This window comes from Amblyomma mixtum, chromosome 3 (genome assembly GCF_055824585.1).
Source record: "Amblyomma mixtum isolate Tamu chromosome 3, ASM5582458v1, whole genome shotgun sequence".
Taxonomy (NCBI): domain Eukaryota; kingdom Metazoa; phylum Arthropoda; class Arachnida; order Ixodida; family Ixodidae; genus Amblyomma; species Amblyomma mixtum.
The window spans coordinates 254,080,400-254,102,502 of NC_143014.1; the positions used below are offsets into that span (position 1 = coordinate 254,080,400).

The window sequence follows — 22,103 nt, forward strand, 5'->3', positions numbered from 1 at the left end:
GGGTTTCTAGGCCTGTGCTCAGTGCAGAATAAAGTGTAAAAAGTTATTCAACCGCCTTGTTGCTGCAGAAACCTCAGCAACGAGGATATACCTGAAATTTTGATTACTGTACGTAAGGGTGCTATCCTCATGCGTGAAAGCTTCGGTGCATGAGTTTTTCATGATGAATTTTCTTCTAAGAAAGAAGTTTACATAATTTTCATTGTGATCATAAGGGTACTATGATACATGAAACGTGAGGACATATGCACCACCCAAACAAGAAATAAAGGAAATATGCTTGGCGCGAATTGGTTTTGCGCTCGGCAACTATCTTCTGGTGTGATCGCGTATATTAAAAAAGGCAGCAAAATGCTTTTTGTCCGGCAACCGCCTCAGTGGCTTTTGCGCTGGTATTGGGAACCTACGGCGGCGAGGTTCAACGCCGGCCGCGGCTTCCGCCTTTCGATGCCGCCGCAATCCAAATACAGCCGCGTGATATGCGATGTCATCGTGCGTTAAAGAATGCCGCAGTCCCAGATTTGCCGCGGTCGGACATTTAACGTTGCTTTTACTTAGAGTACAGCAGAGCGTGCATACTGCACTTGCAGAGCGATGAAAAAACCTTCAGCTTTACTCATACTCGTTGTTTCCCTCTTCAGCCAACATGGTGAACGTCGTAGTATACTCCGACAACTGGGCGAACATATTCACAACTATAGGATATATGAGCGTCGACTGCTTCTTCTTCTTGAGGTGTGTATCGCAGTGCACTTCTTTTTTTTTATTCGAGAAGTCTGCCTTGAGGCATAAGTTGAGAAAAGGGGGAGTAGAATGTAGGTTACAGAAAGTTAAAAGAAGGAGTGTAGACCAGTTTCGGCGAGGTACTCGCATAGGCTGCTGGTGAAGTGATTGTCCATAGTCCACTTCACATAGACCCCGTCGCGGTTCCACCACAGGCCGACCTCCCTGAGGAGCCGTTTTCTAATAGGGGCCGTCTCTGGGCAAGTCCACAACAGGTGCAGCACATCACAAATGTCCGGTGCAGCGCCGCAGTGAGGGCACCTGTCAGTTGCTGGCAGATATTTATCACCCCACCGATAACGGACAGATGGGGTCAGGGCCACCCCTGCCCGAATCCGGCGCACTGATACCTCCTCCTGCCGAGTTAGACTACGGGGGAGAGGGTGCGAACACGGAGGAATTAGAGCGCGTGTTCGCTGGCGCAGAGCTTGTGAATCGGAGACATGGGACAGGAACGGATCTGGGGGAAGAGGGGAAGGTGGCGGGTCGTCTGATGTGTCAATGTGAGTCATAGCATCTGCTTGAATGTTATGTGGATCGTGAGAATGACCGCGAATCCAGTGTATGCGTACAGGACATGGGTATTTTGCGCAGAGTAGGTGAATTGATTGTGTAATCTGGAATGTGCGTCGAACAGCCTTAAGCTGTTTAAGGGCGGCGAGGGAGTCTGTATAAATATGAACTGCATTGAATGTGGGAACGAGCGGAAGGGAAGCAATGGCATTGTAAATGGCTTGAAGTTCCAATGCCAGGGGGGTACATGTATCTGCGGTGTACGTCGCACGAGAGTTGAGATGCGGATGGGAGGGTCTATATACAGCAGTAACTCCCCGCTCTGCAGTATGTGATGCATCGGTGTACAATATGCACCCTTCAGGCAGATGCGCGGCTGATACCGACGGGGAAACAGTGGGGCGATGGTCTGTGCGCTTCTGGAAAGCCCTCAGCGGCACATGCGGGCGGTGCTCGCTTCACTTCCTCTTCTTGTCTTCTAGCAGCCTCTACTGTATCTTCTCCCGACCCCTTAATACTGCAGCCAGCTGCAATAATTAAGAGTCTGGCTAGCACAATTACTCCTTCGCTAGTCGACTTCCCCGTCGACTTTCCCATGGTTTCTCAATCACACTAGAAAATGCGGAAAAGCTTGAGCCAGCCGTAGAACCTTCGCATGACCGCACACCCCGGCGTCGCAGGTCAAAAGCAATGTTGCAAGTCAAGAGCGTGATTAAAGAAGAAAATTGGGCTAGTTGCTGCTTTAGATTCACTGGATGAAACATGCCAACTAGCGCTAAAATCTGGCATGTGTCCCATCGGTATCTTTTTGTTGTCTCTTGTGTATTTTAACAATAGTTGGCTTGTTTAAGCTAGTTAATCAAAACCATCAACTAGCACAACTTTCTTCTTTGATCACTCTCCTTTCTAGTACATTGGGCCCTGTTGTTCTCGAGTAGTTCTAGCGTGTGTCCCGCCAGTATATTTTCGTAGTCCCTTTTGTATTTTAGCGCTAGTACCAATGTTTCAGCCGGTTGCAAGCCACGCCACGTTCATAAGCCAAGCCAAGCATGCGAGTGATTGAGATTCATCCAACACTAAAGTTTAAACACGATGTCATTTCGCGGTGTCATATCATTACAACATAGATATGCAACACCTTGATAGTCATGAGCACAGGTATGTTCAGGAAGCAACTCTGCCTTATTATGGCTGAAAGACGCTCTTGCGAGCTCGCGCAAGGTGAAAATTGCAATACGTGACTACAAAATGCCGTTAAGAGTGAAGAAACCTAACCCACACGAAAACACAGTGGCATAGTATCGCTCTAGAGAACATTGAACAGAACCAGATGAACGCACGCTAGCTCTTGTTCAATCACTGTACGAAAAAAAAATGAATAAAGGGGAGTCGTGGGCCCCTGTGGTTCTCACAAACCCTGACCACAGCTCCTCGGGGGTGGCGCGGTCAAATTATTTTTTATAAGAGGGAGAGGACGGGGATAGGAAGGCCTAATACGTGCATGGTCTGTAGAGTGTGAGCTGTGTTTATGTGGACCGCGATTTGAAAGTTGGCGAGAGGGGGGCTCAGGGATTTATTTTCGTTAGCCTCCAAGCTTTTTGGTTGTCCTGGCTGTCGACCATGCATGTCTGACCCTACAACGACCCGGCCCAGTCGGTCGCCTAAGTCAAAACAAAGCGTCTGCACTGACGGAAGCTTTAGGAACGACCCCGCATTCCTTCCACTGATGCCGTTACAAACCTGCGTAGTGATATCTAAGCGGCAGCTGTCTATCATTCGATGAGGGATGGAATTCACGCTACCGTATTCTGTTAACAATTTCCCGACGCCTCCACCATACCAATAATGACAGTCGAGATTCTCAGGCGCACAAGCACTGGGACATCAAGAACCCTTTTCACGTAAGAGCAACCTTGTGAGCTGAGGTTGTGGGGCCGGAGAACGTGATGAAAACGTCTTCGCAACCTCGTAAATAATCTTGGTATAAGACAGGCCGGGGGCCATCCGTTCACCAGTCACGTTAGCCAGATAGATCTTTGCTCAGACGTTTATTGTGAAGGCCTGTGAGTTCGACATCCGTGACAGAAAGACCGGTGGTGGCCAATAACTGACCGATCCCGCACGTACAGACCTTCGAAAAAGCATGTTCGTTTTTAGATTTATGTCGCAAAACTTATCACTGGATTTAGTGTGGGACAAGCTTGCTCGGGTCTTTTCTTTTTCTTTTTTAATCCTTCCTCTGAAGCGTATCGAGACTGACCTGCAGCTAGCGCTTTTACGCCTGCCATTCAGGAACAGCTTTGGGAGATTTCTTTGAAACGCGCTGCTTTAATTACGGACGCGCGAAGGCTTTGCAAAGTTAACTTTGTTCGCTAGCTACCTCGATCCGGCTTCCCGATACCGCGCAGCATTCGGTTTAACGACGCTACAGGGTTGCAACGCTACAGACCCACGTCCAAAGCCGGAATCATGCAAGCTGCCGTGTCCAAACGAATGCTTCAATAAATAGCTTGGTTGGACGCAACAGCACCCGATAAAAAAAAGGCGAGTTCAGTAACATTTTGTGCATGTAAAAGGCAACCAGTTTGTCTTGCGCTGCACACCGTGAAACAATAGTAAACAACACGGATAGTACGGAAAACATCGCTCGCCGTACTTGGTTGAAGCAGCGCAGAAATACATTGCTGTTCTTTTCTTATCCATCACTCGACTCATATTGTTAACCCTTCTTACAGCGGATTTCTTTTAGCTTTCGTCGTGCACAAGCAGAAGAGGAATGGAGTGATCGTGTTCCTGTTTGCCGTAGTCAGAAGGTTAATCAGGTAAGCGGAATCTCCCGTAGATCCGTAGAGAAGCGTTTCGACGTAGATGTGCGTAGATATGCGTAATTCCCAGATATGCATCGATAATGAGTCCAGACTCTTTATCTGCGTATATCTGCACCCAGCAGGCGTCACAAGGGTCATCACTGTTACAATCAGCCGACTTAGGTCTACGCCAGCTTAGAAGGAAGCGCCATCCAGGGGATATGTATGGATGTAAATTTATTAGCCCAACACTGTACGGCACTGTCTGGCGTTATGAAGTACTACCTCTATCTGTGTTGCACATACCAGCCCTCAGTTATCTGTATTATCCAGGCCATGACCACTTCAGTCTGATATATCTAGTCGTAATACCATCATCTCGCATTGGTTTTGTGAATGCAGGCTCATGTCTTAGAGTTATTCATTTTGCACTCATAATATTTATTTCCATTGCTGGTAGACAGGACATGTAATCTGAAAGAATTATTTCACTTTATTTCATAAACGACCCGAAGAATTTCTGCCTTCAAGCTGCCTCTTGTGAAGAAGTGAAAGAAGTGCTATGTGGAAAAGTAGGCCGTCGTGCAGGTACAAAATGGAAGAAATTGTGCTGTTGCTCTTGTGGACGTACTGTTATTGCAAAACGAAAGCCATAGTTCACTTATTAATTGTCCTTCCGAATCAAACAATGTATGGAACAGCACCGTTTTCAACTTCGGCACAAAAGCTGTGAGCCCAACATTAAAGCTGCATTAACATGCAAATTTAGTCATTTACGAAGCTGTGGCACAAGTAAGCGACAAAGTGTGAGTGAAAACTGTGTCGAGGTATTGAAAGTCTTTGCAGGATTCTTCAAACATCGTTTCTGCTGAGTGTATGCATTCGCGAAAACAGAGGCATATAGTATTGAAAAGGAAAGGGTCGTCGTACTCATTATGAGAGCAAGTAGAAACCCATCTGCAGCCAAGCTGTTAGTAGATGGAGGTAGTAAATTACACGCTAGCAAAATTTACTAACCGTTGAAAGCAATAGCAAGAACTAACATTATGGGCAATACTAGATATCGAGCCCTGTCAAATCACTAGCAAGCGATACTTCTGCGCGATAACCTCGTTGGTAGTGCAACATTAGTCAAGTCTGCGCTACTATACCTTCTTAGTGACTGCTCCCTTGCGGAAGTGCCGGTATAAAAAGCATTCAGTGCATGCAGGCAATTAAAAAATGACGATGTATGCATGGCACTTTTTTAAATACAGGTCCCAGTAGCTACTAGCGAATGCCTAGTAATTGCTTGTTGTTTATGGTGCTAGGTTGTGGGTATTACTGGTTGGTGTTATGTGTTATTTTTGAATGTGAAAATACATAAAATGTGTTTCAAATAAGATTTTGTACAATTTTTGAAAAATAGGCTTTGCCAATTAGAAGAGCGCTTTTTTCGGCATTGCATTTTCAGCGGTGTAGTACATCAAAATACGGCTAAGACGTACTAATTAGCAGGCTGGTTAACTAATATCAAATAGTTAACTTTTTAACCGCTACTTTTAAGCTTCTTAATCATTAAGGGGCGTGTAGGCCGAGCCCACCGTAAGTAGCATTTATATCAGTTTTTAGTTCCTCGAAAGCGCGGGTACCCTCGGCGCTGTGACCCAACAAATTTTGGCTATTTCGATGACTTACGTGCTCTGGAGAGATTCCTTTGCCTCGAAGCTTCTCGAAAGCGCATGTATTTTGGCGCGATGTAGCCAAAATTTGTTGGGTCACAGCGCGACGGCAACTGCGTTTCCGAAATTCTAAAAACTGATATGGATATAACTTACGGTCGTCTATACGCATCTCAATAATTAAGGAGCCTAACAGTAATAGCTAATAAGCTAGCTATTCAATATTCGTTCACCAGCCTGCTAGTTGCGCGTCTTAGCAGTATTCTGCTATATTACGCCGCTGACAAAGCACTGCCGAAAAAAGCGTTGCTCTATCTTTAACTGCCTATTTTTTTAAAATTGTGTTAAATCTTCGGTGAAGCTCCCTTTATATTCAGTGGGGCTCAAAGCCTGACACTATTGATAGTGACCACCCCTGGGCTTGCCACAGCATGCATACTTAGACACAGACATGGTGACACTTGAGCCTAAAATAAGAAAGGTGACATAAACGCGGCATGTTTATGTTAAGCTAAGATAGCGCACTTATTTTTGTAACTTTTGATTGCAGAACAGGTAAATGCGCAAAAATGCTTGACGTAACAAAAATATTTTATTGTAAAACCCTCTCATTCGAACTACTATCAGCGGTACAGTCTAGCCCGTTTATAACGAAGCCACTTATAACGAAATAGCGGTTATAACGAAGGGATTTCAATTTCCCATTCCCATTTTTGCATTTTCAATACATTTTGGGTCCGGCTTTAACGAAGTAAATAAGGGCGCGTCAGCGGATATAACGAAGAGATTTCATACCAACCGAAAAATAATCTGCCAATCAACACATTTTTGCGTCCTTGAGGCGATTTTTTCCGCGAAAATAAGAGCAAAATTCGGCTGACGGCGTCCTTTCGTGGCGTCGTCTGCTCTCCTGCGGAGCGAAAGGTTGCTTCACTGCATGGCATGGCACGCCGGTCTCGTGTTGCGCCGTCCTTGAACGGCGTCACGGCGTAGAGCGGTAGAGGACGCCGCTCAGGGGAAAAATGTAAAAAAGAACAGAGACGATTTTTTTTTTTTCGATGACGTCGCAGAGAGCGGCCGTCTTGGCCAATCTCGGTTCTCTATTTCTCCCAGGTAGTCGGCACCACGGCTGGACTGCAGTCTGCAGGAGGTGTGGCAGCGCGCGCTTTGTTTTATGTCGGTGCCGCGGTGCGCAAGGCAGGGAGAAAGCGCGGCAGCATTGTGCATGTTGGAAGCGTGGCTCATTTTTATCGTTATCGCGTTATCGCGGAGTTCGACCAGATCTTTGGTTCGCAGTTGGATGGTATGGAAGCCGCAATCCTGAAGTCCGCACTCGCGAAACGTGTTCAGGGGACGCTGGACGACTTCTTTCAGCGGCAATAAATCGGTGTGCCGATGTTTGCATTTTTTTTTCGTAGTCCACATATAACGAAATAGCGGATATAGCGAAGTGATTTCCGATTCCCGCCGACTTCGTTATAACCGGGCTAGACTGTATTTATCAACTACAACCTTCTGTTTAAGATTTAAGCGAAGGGTTACCCGCAATTAAAATAGTAACGAGCAATCAAAGTTAGTAAAACGTAAGTGCCGATTTGTACCAACTCAGCTTTTAAGGGAGCATTAGAGATTTAGAAACCAGGTAGCTAAAAGGAGTCAGAGTTAACAAAAAAGAAGTAATGCGTAGTTAATAAAAAGCTACACTTTCTAACTGATTACTTTATAGAAGTATAGAGTGCGTGCACAGTGTGCGGAGTGCGACGCGCATGCTTTAAAAGGGCACTGAGGACAACTCTAACCAATTATTCTTTCCAGAAAAAAATTGATCCTCTGATTCTTTACTGTTATGTTAAACAAGTGCCCCATGCTCTCAGTGACCTTTTAACCACTGTGTCTTTGAGTTCTTTTGTATGACCGCATCTGATCGCTTAAGGAAAATGAACATCTGAGATTCTAGATAATGGCGGCTGCCGTGCCTGGGGCCAAAAGACCACAAAACATTTCCTCCTACGCTGGCGGACACTCGCGCAACAACGTGCGCCTAGTTGAAGGCTCTCCGACGCTTATGGGGCTCGGCCCGGATGGCAATGACGTCCTGCCTTTGACAGGAAAGGCCCGCACGCAAGAGCAGATGCACCGGAGTTGCGCGGGCTTATTGGAAGCCATTCGTCACGCCCAGCGGCTCCAGTTTTCGATAGTTAATGGGGCACCGATGAATAATCTAAGTTGGCTAGTATCGATAGATTCCCGCGTTTCAATGACAAAGACACTGCATTCAACAAAAACAGAGCTTTTATAAGAAACTAAAGGCAAGAAAAATATAATAAATACAGGTACCACTACCACCGTCTCTGTTCGCAAGAAAATTGCGTTGCGTAAAGACAGCGTTTGGCGCCTGGGTCCCTAGGGCTGAGTGACACCACTACTCAGTTCCAAACAGTGGTGACAAAGTTCTTGCCGGTCTTCGCATCACAAGTTTGAAAGAAGGGATAAATTTTTAGTAAACTATCTCTTCAACTGATGCAACTCTGACGACCGGACAGGCAACGACATAGCCAGAGAGGACCACAGAATGTATTTTTGCTAACAACGAAAATTTGCTGTTGTTGTCCCAGTGCCCCTCTAAACTCTTGCGCCCCTAATACATACAACATTCTGCCCGAAAAGGGTCTGAACGTATACGAAACATAGGCTATGTGCATCTTTGGGTCTTTAAACCCCACTTAGGGAATACCAATGTCTACTTACCATTCCCTCCCCCCCCCCCCTCCCCTCTGCAACAAGACAGCGCATAACCAGCGGCTCTGTAAAAAGTGAGGCAGTGCAGCCGTGTCTTTCTTATATTGCCTTGTACGCTTCGCGTCTATCTCCTTATCTGCTGTGCCTGCAAGGACCCTGTGGGACCTGTCCTTTGCTGTATAGCTATGTGGCTCCAACAGCTTTTGTCTGAGCTTTACAGACATGCGCTCTTTCTCAAGGGTCCCCGTTCCGAAGCAGCATTTCAGTGCTCACGAAGCATCTGGAACACGCCTTGTAGAATCCCCAGCGCAGTTTTTCCGCCGCCTTTCCCTTATATATTTTATCGATTTCTTGTGAAATAGCGCAACGGCACAAGGCCAGAGGAAAGGAAGGGACGATACACAGCGCTGACTAACAACAGAAAGTTTATTCAGTAAGCCATGCTTATCAAGGCGCCAGCGACACTAAAAAACAGAAAAATACAAAGAACCGTGACAGATACCCCTCCGACCAGGCACGTATTCGATAACACAAGGCTAACACGTGTGCGAAAATTCATGTTCTTTCTGCAAGATAGCGACAGAAGGGGTGCTTACACACCTCTGACCCAGCTTCAAGATCTCAGACGCTTCGATAACTTCTCTAGTCAGCTGATCTTTGTGTTTATCAACAATCCTGCTTTTGTCATATAAAGGCTGGCAAGAACAATCACGACAATGAACACCGATGTGGCGGGCAGCATTCTTGACATCATTTTTGTGCTCCCTCAGCCTATCGTTCAAACAACGACCAGTTTGTCCAACATAGGAACTACCACAGCTCAAAGCGATCGAATAAACCAGATTTTCTACGCACTTCGCAAATTTAACCTCATGCTTTTTTGTGCAGACAGGTTGAGCTTCAATTGACTTTTAGGGGCCATTTACACGCACGCACAAACTTCTCAATTTCACAGGAGCTGAAAACAGAAAATCTACTCCTGCTCTCTTACTTATTCTTTTCAATTTATGCGAGACAACATGAATGTAGAGTATGACAGACACATTTTTTTTTCTGGTACTGTGGTCGACTGCGGCACCAAGTTTCAACTTTTTCAACATCCCCTCCGCTACTTCTGCTAAGACGTTGAGGGGGCATCCTGCAGTAACGAGCCTCTGAACCTGATAATGAAAACTATTCGCAGTCCTGTGGGTGCAAGATTTCTTCATGGCGTTACTGAAGCAAGACGCTACAATGCCCCTTTTTACGAGCTTCGAATGAGAGGAACTGTACGGAAGCAACGGTTGTTTGCTCCTAGGTTCAAAACATCAGCACATATGTGCAACAGTGAAGTACAGGATCAAGTCAAGAAATTTTATGCAGTCATCAACAGGTACTTCATGGGTCACTTCAAGAGGCGCGAGGACTTCAGAAAAAACAGAAAGAATAGCATTAACTTCTTCATCAAAATTCACCGAATCCGATTTAGTCAGAATCAGGCAGTCATCTACAAAACGGAAAACTTTTGCAGAAGTTGAGCTAATGAGACGATTTTCAAGCGACCTGTCAAGCATGGCTAAGTAAAAATCACTGAGCAATAGAGCAATGCACGCTCCTATGCATATTCCTTTCTTTTGAATAAAAACACGGCCATCCCATTCAGCGTAAGTGGACTCAAGGTATGTTTGTAAGAGGGCCAAGAAGTTTTGTACGGGGATGCCGGAAGCATTCTGAAAAGAATGCTTCTGAATATTTTATCGCACACTGCCACTTTAGATCTCTCCTGCGTTTCTCTTCGGTGCTGGGATACTTGAGATACGCACCATTCACTCAGCTTATTAGAGGGCCGTGACCACTGGTCTTGATTGATTTTTGGTAGTCAACCCCAGCTATAACTATCAAGATTTTATCTACAAAAATATTAACCCTCTCAGTATGCTTGGCAAGCCATATTTCCGGGTACAAGTTGCGATGACAGAACTGTTATGCACATAGTTCTAAGCGGAAACTAGACACTGAAAGAGCAGCGTCTGTTTCCTGTTCACACTCGGAGCATTAGCTAACTGCAACTTCTCTTTTTAAATACCTTGACTCGCGAATGTGCTTCAGCAATGAATTACAAGGCTGATTTTTTTTTCTTTGCAGAACCATGGTGCCGGTGTTCTTCTTCCTCATGTGTCTGTTTTTGCTGCCTCTTATCACCTCCGGACCGGACGCTAAGGCGTACTTCCGCAAGCTCAACGACGAATTTCAGAGGCAGTGGCTGTATCTGCTTCTACAAGTACAAAACTACGACTTCGAAGTCACTGTAGAGACTGTACGTTTGCCTTTATGTACGGTGGAGCATAATTTATAGCGGCCTCTGTATTAATGAGAACGCGATGTATGCATGCAAAGATAACTCCATAAATTCGCGAGATAGATCAAGCTTTGAGCTTTTCTCTACGTTTTACCTCACAACTCTTCGAGCCGGTCTCAATGCCTGTGTGAGCGCGTCGGCGGCTTCAGAAATTTGCTAAAGAGGCCGTAAAACATCAATAAAATACCAGTAATCTTCTAAACTATCAAGTTTGACCTCCCACTCCTGATTACATGCACGCCCAGAAAAAAAAAACAGGGAATATCAGAATAAGCAACAGGTGGCATTCTCAATAAACTTGTCCTGAATTAGTATCACAGATTGCCACGTTTACGTCTTAATTCGAAAAACGCGCCTCAATTCGTGCTGCTTGGCAGCCCATGTTCGAAATGCGAAACGTTTTGGTAATTGTGACGTATATTGAAACCAAGGCTCTCTCTGCAAACAGCAATCAATTAGGCGGCCCGAAATATGTCAGAACACAATGGTCAGTCCACATATCCCCGTTTTGCTTTTACTGCAGCCACTTTTTGGACACTTGTGGTACCTGTCCCTGGACTTCCAGTTCTTCCTTGTCAGTTTGCCGATTCTTTTGGTGCTGAAAAGGTAAGACAAGCTTCGATATTTTTATCTTCAGCCCTACCGCAATCCAGTCAATTTGGAAGACGCTTAGCCTGTGATGCAGTACTTAGGAAAAAGAAAACTACTTGTTAACCTTGTCCATGAAGTCACTTAAAGGCGCGCTGTTTTCCTGCTTCTCTGTGAAGTTAGGAGAGAGTGAAGGGCGAGGGGAAGGAAGGGGCACTGCTTTCACTTTGATAATAATACCGAAGAGAAAAACAGGAAATGCGCGGTATTGTCTAAATCAGGTCTGATGGAGAGAGTGCTGTTTCCGCTGATAGTTTCTTCTAAACAATGAAGCATGCGAAGCTCCCCAACCCTCTGCGGCTGTTTTACTCCGACCATTGGTTTCCGGCCAAAAGACCTTGCGCATTCGCAGAAACGGCTGTATCTCCACCTATAACATTCTATTTAACGCTTTTAATAATCACTGCGTGAGTGTTTTCTTTGAAAGCATGTACATTTTTCCTGTCGTGTTAAGTGATTTAGGACTCGTCGTTATTACTGGACCATTACTATTTCATCATTGTAAACGTAGATTAGTAAACAGCGAATTAATTCTTAGTATATGATTTGATCAGCGTTACTGCCAAGGCATTTTAACTAGTATAGCTAAAACAAACTATTCTCATTTTATTTTTCGCAGTATTCACCTTCTCCTTAGGGTCTCTGCGGCTTGCAGTTGTGGGTACGGTTTATGTTTTCGTGTTAATTCGATATTTTGTTCGTGGAGAACGAATATTGTGCTTTTTGAGTTGAAGTGCTACCGACCCTTTCTATTTGCCTAGTTATATGAGCTCTATTCTCGCAAACTCCTTAATGCTGTCAAATGCTGTTAACTATGGAAGCAACCGACCCAGCAAACGGCTCATTGGAGCAGTTTATTCGCGTCTGCTTCTTTCTTTGGATTCAAGCAAAAACAAGCAATTTTGATAACGACTGAGCATGTAGTGAACATGAAGCCGACCGAACCGCAAAAGTCGTTGCCATCGACATTGGCAATAGTCTGTCGTTAGCAACGTGCTCTTTTCACCACCCTTCTTGAATTAATTGCCTTGTCGTCTTTTGAACAAGAATAGCAGCTATGACAATCCATTACAGAGCGCGAAGCAAGACACGGGGCATACTGAACAAACGAAAAAAGGCACACCAAAGTAGGCATAAAAATTCATTATAGTGGTCCTTACATGCAGATCCCTCAAGCTTTGCATGTAAGGAAATCCCACCTTTAATCCAACATAAAAATCTCCCGGATGGCAAGAACATAGGCCTACCGCAGAATGTGTATCATAATAGTGGTCAGTTTAGCAATTTCAGCCAGGCAAAGGTGCGGTTTCTCAGATATATATGTATATTTAATGAAAGAGCAATGAGGGGCTCGTTATAAATATGGGAGAAGCCAACAGTCACAGAAACCAAGGGATACAGGGGATTTTTAATTAATTTATTCATTTTGTGGTGTTCATAAATTTAGAATATCACTGAATATGTTATCGCTTAAAGATAATTGATTAGAAAAGCAGAAGAAAATCAACCACATGCCGCCGGTGGGATCCGAACCCACGATCTCCGAATTACGCGTCCGGTGCTCTACCTCTGAGCTACGGCGACGGCTGTCGAATCTTCTGCTTTCGGGGGTATTTATGTTTTACAAGCAACCTAACCTTGAGAGTCTTCATGCGCCACCCAAGTTCATTACCGGCGGACGTAGTACGTCCTGAGTTACCGCTGTTGTGACGTGGAACATGATCGAACGGTGAGGGTGGAAGCTGTGTGAGAACCTCACACAGCTTCCTCACACCTCTATATATATATATATATACGAGCGTCACAATAACCACAGAGCACATATAAGATCACTGCCAGATCTGCCTCTTTCAAGACACGTAACGACAAAAGGCCATTCATTTGGAAAGTTCAAGGCCACCATACTCCAATCTGGCTTCCAGACACATTACGACAGGGAAGCCTGTGAATCATATCTAATATTTAAATTTTACACCCTGTCTGCTGGAATTAATGAAAGCTCTGGCAAACTCTCCTGCCTTTCTGGCTAAATCTTTCTGCAATGTTTTGTTTGTTTCTTTTTCTTTTCCTTGTGAACTCTTTTGCATCGAAAATAATGTTTCTTAAATCTACTTTGATGACAGTTGCATAACGATTTGTTCTGTATTTAACACTTTCATTTCTAGTCGAGGTACTGACATTATTTTTGTTGTGGTTAAGCACGAATTAAGTGACGCTCGTCTCTCATGTGTATTCATCGCATTATTATCGTTTTGTTGTTGCTGATCACGGCGTTTGGGTAAACTTTGTTTCTTAGGACATATTTTCACACTCTTCAACTGTATTATTTTGGGCGCCTTTATTATCTCGCGTGCCATTTGTATTTATTCTAATAGTGTTGTTCTGTTATTCTTAAGCGGTGTTCCCTGTAATGAAATTTGCCTTTTTGGTACACTTTCTAACACTCAGGGGCTGTCTTTATCTTAATTTGTGGGCTTTTACGCATTTCCCCACATATCCTCTGCTAAAAAATGCTACAAAAGTGACACAATCTTGTGTGTATTCTGTGTATTCTTATCACCTCTGCGTGTGTGTATTTTTGTTCCCTTCGGCCATCGCAGTGTCATTTTCTGTCTTTATTTATACTTTTTTCCACTCCTGTAAAGAAGGAGCCTTTCCATGTGGTTCTCATGTGCGACCCTCATGGGGTTTTGCTTCCTTCGGCCATCGCAGTGCCATTTTTTGGTCTTTATTTATTCTTTTTTCTACTCCTGTAAAGAAGGAGCTTTCCATATGGTCTTCATATGCAAACTCATCTGGTCTTGGGGTCCGCGTGCCACCGTGTGGAGACACTTACCTCAGCCGCAACCTGTGTGTCCTCGTGTTTTCTTCTGGAGTCGCGCGGGGCCACACAGAGGCGGCTAGAGGCGATACTTACGCACACAATTGGCAGGCACTTAAGTCCCTTCTTTTGTTAACCACCCCCACGCCTTTTTTTTTCCCCAACTAGTCGCGTGCCCGCCCGGGCCCACTTCACTCTTTCAACTCTTTCACGCGGCGCCTTTGCTGGCGCATCTTAGTGTTTGGGTTTCGTGTCTTGGCTGTGTTCCTCTTTCCCCTTTGATTTTTCCCATTTGTCTTTTTCAAGCCCTGTGTGTGCCATGTTCACTGCTATAAGAAGACCCTTCCATGCACTGTATGATCATTCTTGAAAAAGACCAGTCCCTGGTCGAAACGTTGAATAAATCTTAAGTTTTTCAATGTGACTTCCCCAACTTCTTATATATATATATATATATATATATATATATATATAATTTTTTTTCACGCTGCAGCCGTCCAAGGCTAGCCGTAGCTGTCTTCGTGGTGCTGTCCCTTGTAAGCTGTTCCGTGGCAACATGGCAAGTGGCCGGCACCGAGATGACGCCATTTGTCGTGCCAGTGACCGAGTCAATAACGTGAGTAAAAAAAAAGGTTGGGAATTTCATTTACTGACATGAGCTGTTCGAAACAAAGACAGTTAATTCATTGCCTTTTATCATGCCCATGCAACAGCCAGCCAGCGGCAAGCACAAGTACCAAATATTTTAATAATCCGCGTAGTTTACTTAGACTTTCAAGAAACAGGCTGGTACTGATTACGTCGGCTGGACGGGTGATCATGCGTGTATTTTTTCATTTGGGAAAAAAATAAAAAGAAAAAAGTGGTAGAGGTCTTAGTTAAACAGAGTATACGTGAGAAAGCACGTGATCATTCTTCAATTGAAGGGTACTCTTTAGCTCTGCCTTAAGGATTTGATGTGATAGCTTTAGTGAGTTAGTGAGTGGTGCTTTTGCACTAATAAATAAGCCCAGAACGCGGATGGCGACTACTGATTTCATTGAGGGTTCCTAGAAGGAAATGGGCAATAGGCAATCCTCTGTAGAAAATCACGGAATGATCGGGTAGATTCTGCATGCATGCAAGATGGACACATGCTAACAGTAATAACGGCCGAATAGTAAATAATTGTACGACTGAAACAGGCAAGGAATGCCATTTGAGTAAGAACAAAGTGCTGAAATCTGTGCTGCGATAATTAAACAGAGGAACTTGGAGTTAGAGAAAATTACACTGCCACTTCAAATCATTTCACTTCAGGGTAATACCTTTATCGTATTTTAAAATTTTCTGAAGTGGTGGACAAAACTTGCTTCATTTCTGAAGCTCTCAAGCGTAGAATCTATAGCCACGGTCATTATTGTCCCACAACCAACTTAATACGCCAACGCGATCTCACTATAGCATACCCCTAGCACTGCGTACAGGGCGGCAGTGTATCGAGTAGCAATCCTTTGATAAGGTGCCGTTGCATAAGAAATGCTTACTGAAAAAGCGAACAGTCGCGTAAAGCAAGGAAACCATAGGTGAACTATTTTTTATCGCGAAAGCTGTAATAGCTTAGCTGAAGCCAAATATAAGAAAGGGGGTTGAAAAGCAGCCGTATAACGGTAGCCGTTCTCTAAAAAAAAGGCCTGCTTGTGCAGCACCGTGTAGAGGGAGCTGCGGTCGTACGGGGAGAGGCTGTGTCGGCGCAGGAGAAGGTGAGAGGATCTGACGCTGCTTTTAGATTTTTGAGTTGTTTCAAAACTAGGTACGCATGACGGTCAGGATCCTTTGATCTCTGCAAAAATAATTAAAGAATAGAAAATAATAGATGCTGTGAATTCGGCGATATTTTTCTTCTGTGCTACGTAATAATGAGAGCGTCCACCAGGGCAACCTTGGTCCAGAGCGGTGGACCCAGCACGTCCCGAATTACCACAGGTGCAACGTGGAAAGTGATCAAATGGTGAGGGTGGCAGCCGAGATAGAACCCTCATATGTTACCTTCGGCATCAAGACTTTCAGTACGGAGGCCATCCTGACCCTATTCAGCAGACAAGGGTAGGGGTGTGAGGAACTCGTTACGGTATACACATGAAAGAAGCCAACCGACGCCGAACTGAAGGGAAGCATAAATAGCCTATATTTTAATTTCTGCTTTTATCAATGAAAAATTAGTAGTGCAATCATTTTTTGTTACAGGTATAACTGACAAGTAAGTCCAAGAAAAAATATATGCCGTCAATGAGATCCGTACCAACGACACCTCCGTATGTCGCGTACTGTGCTCTACGAATTGAACTATGGCGGCGGCTGTCCAACTTTGGTGTTTATGGTGGCATTCTGGTGGTATATATTTTGTCGGCATTTATGTTCTGTTTTACCTAATCTACAGAGCGTTAATCACAGCCACCCTCGTCCATAGTGTGCTCATCAAAAATTCCGTACCTGACTTCTCCGTACCTGTCATAGTAATGCTATACACTGAATTATACTGTGTAGGGTTAAAACCTGGAGATACGAGGACCTCAGAGAAAATGCATACAACCCATCAACGAGGATGTATGCAGTCTATGCCTGCGTGTTAGGAAAATCAGAAATTTAGAAAAAAAAAATCTACATTGTTTAATACCTCGTGACTGAAGAGATCCGCCCATTTAATGAACCGTAAAGAGAGGCACTAATGCTTTTTCTTTTCGTTTTTTTTTGTGGCAGGATTTTCCTCAAGACTGGTTTCTACTACTACTTCTACCCGTTCTACCACGCCGTGTGTTACTTCGTCGGCTGTATGACATATTTCCTCGTCGGAAGATTTAAGGAGCAAAAGATTTCAAAGGTGAAAGTTCATCCATTGCTTATTGTCGAGGAAAAGTTGCTTTTTCGGCATCTAGAAAATTTATCGAGCCAATTACAATCCCTCTCATTTGGTCCACTCCAAAACATTTTTTTTTAGTTGAAGGTAGCCAACACATTGATTTTTAGCAAGGTGGTCGGAGTTATTCAGTACGGCACTGCATATAACAGTAATGTATAATACTAACTCAGTGTCCACCGGCGTACACTTAAGGTTACGAACTTTTTTTTACGATCGGTAAGCACCAACAAGGAATTAACAAGTTTTAATTTTGCCGACACTCAGCAGAAAATGGTGATGGAAGTTAGTTGGCAACCCATATTTACAACTTCAAAACATTCTGAAAGACCAGAATCATAGTAATATTGACTTTTGGTACAGCTACTGTGTTATCTGACCAGCGAATTAAGTCTGACTGACAAATGACTAACTGTGCCTCAACCACCGCTATAACTAATCAGTCCTACGCGAGAGAAAATTCAAACGCAGTGGGGTTGGCCGAAGGGATCATTATCTGGCCCCCTTCTCTGCACTGGGGAAAAAAGTTTAGAAGAAAGAAGGTTGTAATGGGCTACGATCTGGAAGGAAAACAGGTGATAATATACCAAGTGTTTCAGGGAAGTCCGCCTTTTTTAAAATCGACTTTTTGAGGCATAAAGGGAAGCTTTCTGCAGCATAGTAATGCCCGTGTTGGCGGACGCCAAAAAACAGCGAAGTTTGTAAACTAGTAAAGTGATTGCCTAAAGTAAAATATTCAACTTGTTAACTATTATCAATAGACTCCTGACTGCTATTAGCGACTTGTAGCCGACCGTAAGTAAAAGCCATATCAGCTTTCAAAATTTCGAAAACGCCATTACCATCACCACTCTGGCTCAAAAAAGTAGGGTCATTTTTTCAATCCTTTCGAGAACCGCGCACCTGCGGGAACGCAAAGCGACGTGCATCAAATCGCGCCCGCTCTATAACGCACTTGTCAAGCCGCATTCTCTGCCCCGACCCCCGCTGAGGTTACTCCTCACTCCTCGCCACTTCGCTCCTCCAGCGCGGGGTTGGCACGGATAGTCAATAGTACGTGCGTCATGGTGTGTCACGATTTGATGGACGTCGCTGGTATTACTTTGATACAGAGCTATTACTATGACACTGAAAACTCCTTTTTTTTACACAAAAACCACAATTTTAAGAATTAGTGGGGGTTCCCTGAAACACCTGGTATAAGCACGTAAGTAGCGAGTCTAATCACGACTGCCAGCTGACATACGTGTTGCGCAAGAAACGAAGGAGCGCAGGCTTTGCCTGGACAACCTTTCAAGTCCGACCGAGTAGTGCTCACGGCCGTCCGTGAGTGGTGTGCTCTCCAAACGCGCCGGAGAATTCAGTGTGGCATTTATTTAAGACAAAAGAAACCGATTCTTTCTGTAGGTTGAAATGCAGCTGAGGAATTTCAGCTGCATTTCAACCTACAGAAAGAATCGGTTAGGGATTTCAGCTGCAGCATTAGATTTATTTTCTTTATGATTCAACTACAGGGTGTTTCACGTAACTTGAAAGAAGGATTAAAGAAAAGCGGCACATCGTAGCTGAGTAAAACCTAAGACATGTTGTTAAAATAAATTATGCAAAATTTTTATTATTCACTTTAGTGTTACGTGCGCTTCATTAAAGGGATACTAAGGCCTGTTTTAAATCAGCTGATCTTCTAGGGTTTTTGAATTAGTGTCGTTGTTGATCACGCCTGGTAAGTTATTTTTTTCGATTTTGGCTCAAACAGTGGCGCAATCAACAACTGAAAGCACAATGTTTAAATCTCCCGCGTCCCGCACAAGCCCAGGAGAGGAGAACAGTGGTTGGTTGGTTTATGGGGTTTAACGTCCTAAAGCGACTAAGGCTATGAGAGACGCCGTAGTGGAGGGCTCCGGAAATTTCGGCCACCTGGGGTTCTTTCACGTGCACTGACATCGCACAGTACACGGGCCTCTAGAATTTTTCCTCCAAAGAAATTCAACCGCCGCGGCCAGGATCGAAACCGCGTCTTTAGGGTCAGCGCCTAGCACCATAACCACTGAGCCACCTGGGCGGCAGAGGAGAACAGTGGAAAGAGAAACTTCGTTCATGTCGGCCAACGTGACGTCACGTTGTGGAGCCGGGGATACTTCGACGCACCCCAGCGAGTTTTCATCGAGCGTTGTTTCTCGTGCTGCATGCTTTGTTCCTCGTTCACCGTGCGTTGTGACATACAAAGCGTGTCAGCCGACCTTGAGCATCAGGTTCAACATGAGGTACTTCTCTGCGTTCCTGTCCTCGAACAACTACGGCTGCCACTGTGTCATCTCCCACTGTTTTCCTCAAAATCATAATCTCGCAGTGCAAGCGCTCGCTGCTGTGACAAAGAATTCAAGCCGCCCAAAGCAAGCGTACTCTGCTCGAAGCACTTTCGTAAGAGCGGCTGCATGCAGAGCTTGTCCCGAATGTGATCTCTGGAGACTTCTGTCAAAAAGGCACAGCTGAACCATGACGCGGTTCCTTCGATTTTCTCGCGTATGAGCGGCGTGTCACCATTCTCAAGAAGCGTCTCTTCTAAAAGTAGAAACATGCTCACTTAGGCCCTGCAGAACCTTTATAGAGGCTCACGCACGTGTCGCTCTCCTCAGCTTAGGTGCGGCCAAACCAGATGCGGCGTGCTCAGCAAGACTCGGTTCGACGCGTCCAAGCAAGCAAGCATTGAAGCTATTCGTATGCGGAATGTCGTTTTTTCCACCTGTTGCTGTCTCGTCACTATAATCGTAGCTAAGCGATTAAAATGAAAGTGTTACACAGAGGTCTGTCTGATTTGGGATGCATATCTAAGAGAGGAATGAACACGAAAAAAATACGTCTCGAAATCTTACGCGGTTTCTTCACCAAGTTGCTGCAGCAGGCGAGTTGTAGCTTGGCTTTTAAACACACATATAGTTGACCACCAGCTCACTGAACTTGAACTGCAGATCTAAGAAGGGCGAACGTGGAATCGATTAATATTTCCCGGCATCTGCTGAACGCGCCATGTCTGAAGCAGAAGCCTTGGGCGCGGATTTGTCTTTCTTTCCAGCGCACGATAATTGCGTCACTATCCTGTGGTCACATGCCTCGCAGTGCTTGGCCACTGCGCTTCGCTCATTTTGACATCAGCTTTGTGCGGCTTCATCGTTTCTTTGAAATACTTTGTCGGCCCAACTGACAAGGCCGGGTACTGAGAGCAGGGCTTTTTTTGTACACAACGCCTTGGGCCTTTTCTTTAGGGTGACGCTCTTTCGGGCGAGCCAGGAGTCGTCTGGTGGTGGTAATTGGCTTGAGTACTGTTTGCACCCCTTCTTTTCCGAGAAAACGAGCCGAGGTTGGGCTGACGCCCTTTACACACGGAATGCATACGTGTCTTTCACGCTATCGTATGCTTGTGCTAGGCGTAAAATTTTTTGATTGCGTCTTTTTTCGTTTCAGGCGAGACTTGGAATGAACTGTAGTATCCTTTTCTTTGGAGGTGAGGGGGAAAACAGTCGCCATATTCGCTTTTACAGCACCGCAGAAAGCTTCGATCTGCACTCAACGCAGCGCTGGGTCCATATCTGCAGCTTCTTCGGTCCTAAATGTGTCGTTACGACCTCTTTGACCACTCACAGGCGGTTGCGCGCCCCCCGGTGTGCCCCGCGGCACAGGACGAATATTTCTGCTAAAAAAAGGCAATTCGCGCTTGATTTTCTCTTATTTGGGTTCGATATTCGAGCATACAGCACGATAAATTATAGGGCGCCGCTGCCAGCCCGATTTTCACAAAAAGTGCTTCAGTGTCTCTTTAAGTTGGAGAGAGGGTTACGAGGAAAAACCTATCCAGTTTTTTGTAGCGACGTATCTGCTACGTGGTCGTTTTTTTCAGCATTTAAAGAAAGCCCGCGAAATAAAAAAGAATGTATGTGGCTGCGCACATCCGCTACCGTCTTGTAGCGCTGCCAAGCGCATTCTGAATGTACGAAGCGTGTGCTGTCGCCGTCTCGAAGTGAGCGGCCTACGCCACTGTTGGCATAGTCTAGAAAGTGTGTCAACGCATTCTTCCTGAACATGGAAAACGTGGGGTGCATTTGCGATAAGTGATAGCCTGCCCAACAACAACCAATTCATACGGGGCTTTTACTCAGACATCCTGCAGACAAAGGAAAAAGGGAAGGGAAAGCAGTGAAGTCGCTTAACTCAATGCATCCTCTTTTTTGATCATTTTACAGCCCATCGAACTAAGTTGCGGCTGTACTTGGGCACGATCAGCGAGCAGGTTTCGTTCATTCGAAACACGCTTGGGAGCGCGGGATATGGTTGCGCATGAGTGAAGTCACGTGGTATTTTTTCATATTTCGCGGACTTTCTTGAAATGCCGGAAAAAAGGGCCCCGTTGGAGATACGATGCTACAATAAACTGGATCGGTTCTTTCCTAACCTGCTCTACAGCTTAACGAAACGCACCTCACCCTAAATTGAATATTTGAAATTTCTCATAATTTTTCTTAACTGAATAGCTAATTAATCGGAATTAAAAAAATACTATGAGGAGCGCCACTGAAAGTCTATTTATTTAGCATAAAACATGAAATACAAACAAACAACTTCAGGGACCCACCAAAATTTGTTTAGGGGCCCGACCACTATAAGCTAATACATATGATGTAGACGACAGCAACAAATAACACAACTATATAGCAATAAGCATATTACAGCAGTAAGCATCGGATACTAGTGAGAACATCAAACATGTTATTTTTAGACAAAAAAAAATGGCGGAAAAGTATGTCGTTGGTTTTACCCCGCTCCTGTACGCATCTATTTTTTTTAATCCTTGGGTGAAATAAAATGAAACACCCAGTATACGTAAAAGCATCCTTAGTTCCAT

At 44.7% G+C, this 22,103-nt stretch overlaps 1 protein-coding gene across 1 annotated transcript in view; it reads left to right on the top strand.

Moving 5' to 3' along the window:
* LOC149354399 (nose resistant to fluoxetine protein 6-like) overlaps positions 1-22,103 on the top strand; it is a 50,951-nt gene that overhangs the window by 18,213 nt on the left and 10,635 nt on the right. Inside the window, exons 7-12 of the mRNA XM_089583314.1 lie at positions 642-735; positions 4,032-4,118; positions 10,628-10,799; positions 11,365-11,447; positions 14,804-14,926; positions 17,050-17,170. Coding sequence (XP_089439440.1) covers positions 642-735; positions 4,032-4,118; positions 10,628-10,799; positions 11,365-11,447; positions 14,804-14,926; positions 17,050-17,170 — 680 coding nt within the window. The remainder of the gene's footprint in view (positions 1-641; positions 736-4,031; positions 4,119-10,627; positions 10,800-11,364; positions 11,448-14,803; positions 14,927-17,049; positions 17,171-22,103) is intronic.